This window comes from Sesamum indicum, linkage group LG8 (assembly GCF_026168435.1).
Source record: "Sesamum indicum cultivar Baizhima isolate 11 linkage group LG8, ASM2616843v1, whole genome shotgun sequence".
Taxonomy (NCBI): Eukaryota; Viridiplantae; Streptophyta; class Magnoliopsida; order Lamiales; family Pedaliaceae; genus Sesamum; species Sesamum indicum.
In genome coordinates, this window is record NC_142664.1 from 2,143,191 (window position 1) to 2,154,221 (window position 11,031).

Sequence of the window (11,031 nt, forward strand, 5' to 3'; positions counted from 1 at the left end):
GTCTCCTTCTCTGTCGATACCTCCAAAAAGCCCCCACCCCGCCATTATTGATCCATCATCACACATCAAACCTCTTCGCCAAAAAGTTTTCATTCCCCACAATCATTTTTCCCCCTATCTTTTTGCTAATTCCTTCATGATCATGCTCCATAGTCTGTTAACCCCTCTCCACCACCACCCCGCCAATAATTCATCCATGTCCGCCGCCGGGAAGCGCGCCGTTGACCTGTCGAGCACTTCCGATGAGGAACCCATCAAGCGCCGGAGGTCTCATCTTTCCCTCGAGGAAGACCTACAAGCTGAGGAAGAGGAGGAGGTGGAGCAGCTCCACCCCGCCGCCTGTGAGGATGATGGCGACTCCACGGGGCTCCGCCTGCTCGGGCTGCTTTTACAGTGCGCGGAATGCGTGGCCATTGACAACCTAGATGATGCCGGGCGGCTTCTCCCCGAGATAGCCGAGCTGTCCTCTCCGTTCGGGTCCTCCGCCCAACGTGTCGGCGCGTACTTCGCTGACGCCCTGTCTTCGCGGATCATCAGCTCGTACCTTGGTACCTACTCCCCCCTCTCTCCTTTCTCCAAAACCCACGTCCAAAAACGCCTCAGCGCCGTCCAAATCTACAATTCCGTCGCCCCTTTGATCAAATTCTCGCATTTCACGGCTAATCAGGCCATCCAGCAGGCCGTCGATGGCGCCGATCACGTTCACGTCATCGATCTAGACATCATGCAGGGCCTCCAATGGCCAGGATTGTTCCATATCCTCGCCTCGAAAACGCGGAAGATCAAGTCGTTCAGAATCACCGGGCTCGGATCTTCAGCAGAGCTGCTGAGCTCCACCGGCCAGCGTTTAGCTGAATTCGCAAGTGCACTTAGCATTCCATTCCAATTCCATCCCCTGGAAGGAAAAATCGGTTACATAAAGGACATCAATGAATTGAACATCAAATTGGGAGAAGTTGTGGTGGTGCATTGGATGCATCATTGCTTGTACGACGTAACGGGGAGCGATTTAGGAGCTTTAAGAATCCTGTCTTTGATCAGGCCCAAGTTGATAACCATTGTGGCGCAGGATTTGAGCCATGGGGGAAGTTTCTTGGGGCGGTTTGTTGAAGCGTTGCATTACTATTCGGCATTGTTTGACGCTTTGGGGGAAGGATTAGCAGCGGAGAGCGAGGAGAGGCACACAGTGGAGCAGCAGCTATTTGGGAGTGAGATTAGGAACATTGTGGCTGTGGGCGGGCCGAAACGGACAGGCGAGGTGAAGGTGGAGAAATGGGGGGATGAGTTATTTAAGGTGGGGTTCCGGCCAGTTTCCCTGGCGGGTAATCCTGCTGCTCAAGCGACCCTGTTGCTTGGAATGTTCCCTTGGCAGGGGTATACATTGGTGGAGGAAAATGGATGCTTGAAGCTAGGGTGGAAGGATTTATCATTGCTCACGGCCTCGGCATGGCAGCCCTCAGATTAGCATGGTTGCCCAACAACCCATTTGTCATTGGGATGTGAGAATGAAAATCGAAACTTGGCACATTGTCAAGAATTCATCAAATGGTGATTATAATGGGGGTTCTAAAGACTTACAAGGTGTTTCACTGAGTTTATAAGCTCTGTAAAATATTTTATAAGATGTTGAAGAGCTTATAAGATATTTGTAACGTCGGGTAGATCTTTCAGGAAATGAGCTTATAGAATTCAGAAATAAGATGTTAGGAGCTCAACTTGATTTTCCGGCAATGAAGTTTGTTTTTGTTATGTGAGAAAGTAGTTAGGGACTTGGCACATTGTCAAGAATTGATCAACTGCTGCTGCTGATGGGGTTTACAGAGAGTTTAAGATTTTGAAAGGTCTCATAACAATGTGAGAAGATATCGATGTTCTTAGTTTTGATTTAATAATGGGGGGATTAATGAATCACATTCGCAAGGTCAACTTGTTCGCTTTAAATTTCTACGTGTCATGAGGATGATGCATTGCATTTGTTCATCCTGATACATGTTATACCTTCATGGCCAAAATGGAAAAGGTTGCGCCAATTCATAGACTGATAAACATTGGTTTCATGGTGTCTTTTCCATTTGTATCTTTTTCCATGTGGATTCTTGGATATGACAATGTAGCTATTGGATGAAGAAGAATTGAGACAGGCACAGAAATCCTATATAAAAATTGAATACAATGATGTTTGATGTCAATTTGAACAACCTAGTTCAAAGTATAAGGGAAGTCAGAAAAAGAAGAACAGGCAGAGCTGCTACCAGTTCTGTTGCTTCATGAATAGGCACTTGCCATCTCAAACATGTTTCCAAAGACAGGAAACTGAAAATGCGAGCTTGTGTAACTGATTTCAGCTTGATTAGTTAACATAACAAATCGTATTTAAATAGAACTTTTTGTTTAATAATCTTGATTTTCGACTCGATTAGCCATACTATCCTCGATTAAACTACTCAAGCTCGAAATTCATTCAACTATATTTAATTAACAATCAAATCAATTCAAGCGTAATTTAAACTCTTGTGGACAATAATGTATTCAGGTCAAACTATGCCCGTTTATTTATTCTGAAGAGCTATGCACCTTATGAAATACTGCTGCTTTAAGAAGATTACCAAGTTGATAGTCCTATGTTGCCACCAGAGTTTATCCTATTTATCATTGAATCAAGTATTTACTTGATCACATCCCATTTATGAGGGTTTGATAACTCATGAATACAATTTGCTACATTTAATAAAGATCCAGAAAATAAATAGCTAAATATAACCTTGATTACAGCAAGAATCATGATTTCTTCCTTGTTTGTTCTTCCCTGCTATAATTACAGGTCAGGTTTCAAATAAAAACCAATTTCCTGACCATGCTCAAAACCCAATACATGACATACAAATCGAGTTTCCTCCGACCTTTGTACAGATAACAAATGGGAAAATGAAGTAAAAAGAGGAAAAAGATAAGAGCAAGAAGCAATATAGAGGCAAAAGCCAAACCCGAACCCCAGATTTAGTATCTTTTTCCAAGAATAATGCCGAAAATAATTGAAACCAGAGCCACTCCCAGAATGACTTTAAGGTTGACAATTGAAGATGCCTCGGTGGTCTGAACATGTGTTGTTTCTGAGGACAATGCTTCAGCTGAAGTAGACTCTGCCTTCTTCTTATGCTTCCTTTTAGGAGTGGATGTGAAAGACTCAATTTCTCGAGATTTTATGAACTCATCCTTCGGTTCGGTTGTAGGGCCTCCAATATCCTGCATCATAGTTCATATACAAGAGCTTTCAAAGCTTTTTATTTTTATTGAGAACTCAGAATTTTCTTAGTTTACTCTTATCGTATAATGGATAGAGACAACAATTAGAGAAATTTTACTTATGTTTTTTTCTATTAACCTTGGTGACACATGGCCTTTTGACTATCCTTCTAAATATTAACTTTTCATGATATAAAGGTCTGATCAGCAAAACCATGCTGGATGAAGCCCAATTATGATGTTTTGTTTATTTGCAGGAATAACTAGCAAAATATAGTTTGATAATATGTCCAAAGGACATATAAGCTGATTCTTGAAATTTGGAAAGAGCATCTTTTGTGCCTGAAAATAAATTTGAATGAGAAATAGTATATATTTCGAGGAATTAAGATGGAGTCAAACGTTGATGTGTGGGTTGGCTATAGAAACCCGAGTTGAATGCAAGAAGAATCCATCCATCTCTTCTACCCCTATGTTTCTGGAGATATTAAAAGACGAAGATGTGCATGCATGTCAATACTAGGAAGAATGATTACCTTTTCTTTCAATTTAGCATCAGTTTGCTGCAATCTGTTCTCAAGCTCTTTCACTTTATTTTCCAAAAGGAGGACTTCTTTTTTCTTGGCTTCAAGTTCTTCAGACAAATGCTTCCAAGCAGCTTCTTGTTCCAGATCCTCGTGAGAGCCCGAGTCTTTCTGTTTCAAAGAAATGAAAGCCCAAAAATAAATGATCAATTCAGAACTGTATTTCTCCACAGAATCTATAGGGTATTATCCCAATGACGCTACATAATGAAATGAAACTGATCGCTTAACCCTATGCATTACCTCTTCTTTCAGCTTAGTTTCTGCAGTTGCTAACTGTTCTTCAAGATCCTTCAGACGATTTTGCAACTCAGCTTTCTGGCCAACTTCAGAGTTGAGGATTTCCAACTTGGTTTTGAGGTCATCTTCACTCGATTTTTGTTCTTTCAACTGTTCTTCAAGATGCACTATTGTTGCTTCGAGATCCTTCTTGGAATTTTGAAATGTTTCATTAAGCAAATTATTCTCTTCTATTACTGAAGATATCTGTTTGGTAGAGATTTAATAAATAAAATTGCCATAAAAACATGAAAGAGATGATAAACTTGTAAAAGACATGAGGTATCGAGTTCTAACCTGAGATTGTAGCTTCTGGCCTTCAGAAGCAAGCCTCTGTGTCAGCTCTTCTATTTCGTTTCTGGCATTATTTAATTCTTCAACTGTGTCATGTTTCTCTGATGAAACAACAGACAACTTTGTCTGTAAATCACTTAGTTTAGATTCATATGAAGTCAGGTCCTCGGTAAGCTTCAAGTTTGTCTCGACTAGAGCCTGAGTCTCCTTTCCGAATTGACTGGAATTCTGCTCCAACTCTCTCTCCAGATCCTTACATTTCAAGACAGTTTGTTCCAATTCTTGTTCTTGACTTTTAACGAGTGTAGATGCTTCCTGTAGCTGTTTTTCATATGTTTTCACTTGCGCTTCGAAAGCTTTTAGCTTCTCATATAATTCTGTGGCTTCTGAATCTCTTAAATTGAATTTCTGTATAGCTTCTTCCAACTGCACTTCCGCTTCTGAAATGCGGGTTTGTGCTGCCAACTGAAGTTCCGAGACCTTGGAGTGCCTCTCTGTTAATTCAGTTATTGTGCTCATGTGACAATCGAGCTGCCTATTAGAAACTTCCATCTCAGAAGCTGCTGCGATTAGCTTTTCTTCAAGATCTTTGACTTTGCCGCTAAGCTCGGCATTGGTTTCTGATAAGATTACATTCTCTGCGGCATACTCCTCAGCTTTATCTTCTGTTTCCATGATCTTTCTTTTGAGATTTTCATTGGTGTCCTCTGAAGAAGTTAGCTTCTCTACAATCCCATTGAGGTCTTTCTTTGCTGTTTCATATCTTTCAGTTGCTTCTGCAAGCTGCTCTTGATAACTGTTCACTTGATCTTCCAGAGCTTTTACTTTCTCATGCAAAGCTTTCGCCTCAGAATCTCTGTTTGTGAAATTTGCAATCGCGTCCTGGAGTTTTACTTCCGAATCCCTAGTCAGGATTTCATGCGATGATTCAAGTTCTGCATTTCTTGCGGTTGCTTTCTCTAAGACTTTGCTTTGTTGCTCTAGTTGTTCCTCAGCTAACTTAAGCTTCTCAATAACCTCACTTTTCTTCATCCCAGCAGACTTGAGGTCATTTTCAATGCTCTCCAATCTCTTTTGGGAAATATCAAGCTCATTGCGCAAGATGTCAAGCAAGCTTTCTGCCTCGGAAAGCTTTTCGTTCGAGGTTTTTGATGCATCTTTTAGGTTTCTATTTTCCTCTGTTGTTATATTCAAGAATTCAGTCAATTCTTGCTCCTTTTCGGCGAAAGCCTGCAGTTCAACCTCCAGGTTTGATGCTTTTGATTGGACCATCACAATCTGTGCTTCAAGTTCAGATACCTGTTTTCTGCTTTTCAAGGATTCTGCTTCTGAATTCTCGCATTTCGTTTCTAATACGGCTATTTGCTCTTCAAGCTCCTTAATCCTGTATTTCTCCGTTTCAAGAAGTAGCTCCAACTCGCTCACTTTCTTGTCAGCATCCACTGCTTTCGAATCAGATGCCTGAATTAAATCCTGAAGCTCGAGGCTTCTCTGATGAATGGTATTCACTCGTCCCTCGTGCTCTGTACATTTTTCTGTCGCATTCTTCAGTTCTATCTCAAGCTCAGAATTACGTGCCGTTGACATGCCCAAGTCAGACTCCATTTGAATTAGTTTTACCAGGGATTCTTGCAATTGGGCATCTAATCGTTGCTTCTCTTCCACCTCCTTCTCGAGAACAGCCTTGAGTTCAGATATTTTCTCACATAACTCTTTCAATTCCCTTTGATAATCATGGCTTTTTAGTTCTTCCAAATTCAGCTGTTGCTCTAGCTCAATATTCCTCTGTTCTGCAGCAATACACCGGGTTTCACACTCTCTCAGCCGAGATTTTGCTTCTTCTGCTGCCACATTCAAGGCTCGTGCCACATCCTCTAGCTCTCGATTCCTTTCGTTAGTCATGCTGATGGCATTTCCAGACTCGATGTGAAGCTCTTCGAGGGCTTTCAATTTCTGTTCAAGTTCTTTACTGTTCGCCACTGCTTGGGATAAAAGGGAATCAGTTTTACCAAAGTTCTCATCCGACTGCTGCAACTTGTCCTCGAGCTCATTGCAGAACTCCTTCATCTGGGCCGTAGTATTGGTTAGTTCACGCACAGCATGTTCCAAAGCCTCTTTTTCTTTAGTCACTTTTGCTAGTTCTTCCTCGATGATTTTCGTCTTTGTTTCTTGGTTGGTCAAATGTTCTTTCACCTCTTCCTTTGCACTGACCTCCTCTTTGAGCTTCAAATTTAAAGCTTCAAATTCAGACACCTTTTCTTGTAGAATTTCATTTGTTGACGCTAGCAAATTCTCAAGAGACGCAATATTTTCTTTCGTCTTAGATTCAGAAGCCCTTCTCAGTTCCAATTCTTGGCTCAATTCAAGGATAAGAGCTTCTTTTGCAGCTAGCCTCTGCTCCACTTCTTGCACCTGTGATTTCGAAAACTCCAACTCCCCTTGAAAAGAAGAAAGCTCAGCGGTGGTGCTCTTTAGTGCCTCTTCTACTTTGTCATTTTCAGCAATCTTTTCATACAAGATCTTCAGCTCCTCTTGCAACAAAGCCATCTGGTCTTCCATGTCTTTCGCGCTGGATTTTGCCACCTCAAGTAACTTCTCGAACTCCAGGGCTTTCTTTGTCTCCAACTCTGCATGCAAACCACTTTGCCTGTGCAACTCCTCAAACTTCTTGGATTCACCAGTGGAATTCTGCAACTCGAACTCAAGCTCTTCCATCTTCTTTCTCGAAGTCTCTAGCTCAAGACTCATCCCATCAAACGCTTCCTTCACATTGACAAACTCTTTGTGTTTTTCTTCTTGAGTTTGTAATGCTTCTTGTAGGGTTTTGAGTTGCAAGCCGTATCTCTCCTCGGTTTCTGTTATCTTTTCGAGCAGCTTCTTGTGATTAAGCTCAACCTCTTCGTGTTTCTTTCGTGCTTCTTGATGCTGCTCTTTGGTCATCAAGATTTCGTCCTTCAAATGCATGTTCTCAGATTCACACTCCTTTAACACATCACTAACTCTCTGCAACTCCTTTTCAAGCTCTCGAACTTTTTCTTGTGATTCCAGAAGCTTCCTGCTCGAATCACGACCACTGGCAGTATGCTCATCCACCAATGGATTCTCACCAGTTGCAGCATTCCGCTCAGCGGTACCGGAATAGTCCTTGGTATCGACCAATTCCTTCTCAACTTTTATGAACTCACCGTCAAGGGAGGCTTCCTCTTCTTCCTTCTGTCCTTCCACCTCCATTTGCTTAATTTTCTCGTCCATCATCTGAGATGAGAACCAACCAATGTTCAAAGATCATGGTTCCTATATGTAGCAACCGTGCTCGAAGCAGAAAACCTTCTAACATTACCTTAACAGAAGCCGTGGTGCTATCAACATCGTCGGCCTCTTTCACCACTGGTATCTCATGAACAGGAAGCGTCTCCTCTGCCATGAGGGAATGAGTCGTCTTTAACTGTATTCAGAGACCTAATGCAATTAGTAAGCACGGTAACGAGAATAATGTAAAAAGTACACATTGTTTACTATGTCTAAGGTTCCATGTTCGTACTAGATTCTTAGTTTTGGATGAACCTCAGAGCAACTGAGTTTGATTTTCATAATATGCATCGATTTAAATATCTTAAAAAGGACTAATTTCTTTCATGGAAATGACTCTCTTAACCTATATTTTCATTTATTTTATCTTCCTTCTCTTTGAGATAACTAAATAAATATAATGAAAATTTATTTCATTAAAAGTTCCTACCTTTTTATTCTATGTATGTCTTAGATTAAGTATACCAAATGTGCTTCGATCATTAATAAGCATATACAAAATGTCTCAAAGTCTTAGAGCAATTACCCAGGCACACAAAATGTAGATTTCCTAAAACACCCTTATCTTTTTCATAAATAAGTATCTCTTTTAAGTGATTAGCTCTATTAATAATTTTCTGTTCATACATATTCAAAGTTAAGTTATTTTATCAATGTTGAATAATTATTTAATTGTTTCGTTCAACAACATAAATATTATAATAAGTTAAGTTAATGCTCATACAACGAGTGTGCTTCTTCTCCAAGTATATATATATATATACACTAGCACTACACAACACACTCGACGTATGTACAAAAATATTTAAAAATTGTAAATAATTAATATTTTTAGGATTAATTACACTTTGACCTCTTTTTAAAAATGTGAAATTACACTTCTTCTGAAAAAAAATTAAAATATACTTACTACGCCTCTAAAAATTCACTGCTTATACCTGACCTCCTTTTGTTAAAATTTGAACGAAAAAAGCTGACTTTAGTGAAAAAATTACATAAATTTTAATTTTACCCCTTATTTATCATGCTCATGTAATCATTTTGTACTTATAAAGAGAATATACTTATATATATACTATTTATTTATAAGTACAAAAATCTACTTGGGAGAGTTAAATAAGGATCCAAATTGAAAATCTATCTAATTTTTTTCGCTAACGTCAAAATTTTTCGTTCAAATCATAATAGAAGGGGGTCAGGTAAATAGGGGGTCTAAGTGTAATTTTGAAACTTTTTATATCTTAAGTGTAATTAATCCATATTTTTATTGATAAGTTGGTTAGTATCATGGAATAGTGACTTTAAAAACATAAAAGTTGAGGAAGTTTTAGGAGTATTTTAATAAATTCATTCAAAAAATATTAAAATTACTATTACGAATAAATCTGAATGAAGGAATGATAAATTTAAATATTTAAAAATTGATATGACATTATAATTCTTTTTTATAATAGTATAAATAAATGTACGCGCACGCATGGGCATAGTGTATGGGGGCCATGGGCTAAAAGAATGGAAGTCCAACAAATATTGGGCCCCCGGACGATGATAGTACTGATTGGACCCAAAGTTAAGAAAGAATGCACACATATTTCCATCATTTTCTATTTCTTGTTACTATCCTTATCTCTAGGGAAGGGCCCACACACCCTAACTCTCAAAATCTAATAAATAATTGGAACATTGAAAAAATAAAAATAAAAAACTCCTCTTTGCATAATCATAAGAATTAAATAATTATTAGTAAATTTAGTATTTAAATTGACAACGGCCCCAATCCATACAACTTCTCTTTGCTAAGGAATTTAACATTAAAGAAATGTTTGATTTATTCGGAATGATATTAAAATAAAGGGTTGTAATGGGCCATTAGACAACGAGAGCTGTCTTATCAACAAAATGATGAGTTTTGGAAACACAGGCACAGAATTCAAGAAGATTTCAGTTTTTTAATTATTTTTCATCTGATCAAAAAATATATTAAACCTTCAGAAATAAATTGTTTGGTAGCTATGATCAACAATTAATTATTTATGAAAGCATTTTGTAAATAAAAATGAATTAGATGTCATATGCTATTGTTCTTTCTTTTGGTCAAATTATAGATATTAATGTTGTATTGGTTTTTATTAATATTATAAAATATATTAGAAAAATGCAAAATTGAAATAAAGTTGATGGAGCCCACAGGACGTTAGGTAAAATATTCTCTTCTTTTTCCTGTTTTTAAGTGTGACAAAAACCCTATCACAGACAAAAAACCTGACATGGCAGCTGACAAAAACAATGTGCGCTCATTTCGGGAATGCTCAATAGAAGGTAAAACTACTCCAAAATCGCCGTTCCGGCCACATACACTTCACAAAACAATTAATATATATATATAAATAATAATAAAATCATATGAGTACTGAGTAGAAAAGAAAAATGAGGATTGAGAAGAGAAAAAATCACAATCACAACCACGATCACAGATCATTCTTATTAGCAAAAACAGCAAAAAATATACAGATGAAAATTAGCGCAAATCAAAACCAAAAAGCAATAAGAAAAAAGATCGATCACACACAAACAGCAGAACTTCCAACGTAAATAAAATAAACGCAGAGATCGATATACTCACACAAACTCAAATGAATTAATACACACATACACGATCCTTGCCTGAGAGAATCGACGACGGACGGAATTTCCTTTCTGGTTTTCTTTTGGTGGAGAAGTGATTGATTTTTCGAGAGAGAGAGGGTTGGGGAATGGAGAGGAGAGGAGAGGGGGTCTGTAGTTTTGATTTTTGGAATTAATGGTGAGGTATTATGTGGGGTTGGAGGAAGAAAGGCGTCGAGTGTGGAGTGGAGGGCCCCTTCCCTCTTCCCTTCCCTCTTCACTTCCCTTTGGCTTTGAGTGTTCTACTGGTTTTTGAGGTCAAATAAAGTGCAGTATGATGTGTGTGTGTATGTTAGGTGTAGTTGCCTTTCCTTTACTATATTCCCACTTTTGCCCCTCCCTTCCTTCACCTATTTTAATTGTACTCTACATCATTTTAAATTAGGATTGTAAATAAGTCGAGTCGAATCAAATTTTTTGGAAAAAGTATTATTTTAGTTCGCTAAATATACTTAATTTTAATTTTAGTTCGATAATTATGTCCATTTTTGTTTAGGTCCAGTAACTTATGAAATTGTTTACTTTTAGTCCTCTGACAGATTTTCGGACATTTTTACCAGTATGAGTGCATATGGACTAAACTGCCTTTCAAAAGTTGCATAGGGGTAAAATTGTCCGAAAATCTATCAGAGGACTAAAAGTAAGCAATTTCGTAAGT

At 38.5% G+C, this 11,031-nt stretch overlaps 2 protein-coding genes across 4 annotated transcripts; one reads left to right on the top strand and one right to left on the bottom strand.

The window, feature by feature from the left end:
- LOC105167433 (scarecrow-like protein 23) lies at nt 1-1,926 on the top strand. Its single transcript, XM_011087148.3, has one exon. The coding sequence runs from the start codon at nt 137-139 to the stop codon at nt 1,463-1,465; it is 1,329 nt and encodes a 442-aa protein (XP_011085450.1). The 5' UTR covers nt 1-136; the 3' UTR covers nt 1,466-1,926.
- A 797-nt stretch (nt 1,927-2,723) lies between these two features.
- LOC105167434 (uncharacterized) lies at nt 2,724-10,637 on the bottom strand. 3 transcript variants are annotated; one of them, XM_011087151.3, is made up of 6 exons: nt 10,363-10,637; nt 7,741-7,845; nt 4,404-7,655; nt 4,071-4,313; nt 3,780-3,938; nt 2,724-3,243 (listed from the first exon to the last, which is right to left on the bottom strand). In XM_011087151.3, the coding sequence occupies exons 2-6, from the start codon at nt 7,822-7,824 to the stop codon at nt 2,998-3,000; spliced, it is 3,984 nt and encodes a 1,327-aa protein (XP_011085453.1). In that variant the 5' UTR covers nt 7,825-7,845; nt 10,363-10,637; the 3' UTR covers nt 2,724-2,997. The 3 variants fall into 3 exon arrangements, with proteins under 3 accessions (XP_011085453.1, XP_011085452.1, XP_011085451.1); XM_011087150.3 differs by having other exon boundaries at nt 10,333-10,637; XM_011087149.3 differs by having other exon boundaries at nt 10,374-10,636.
- Nucleotides 10,638-11,031: the final 394 nt, after the last annotated feature.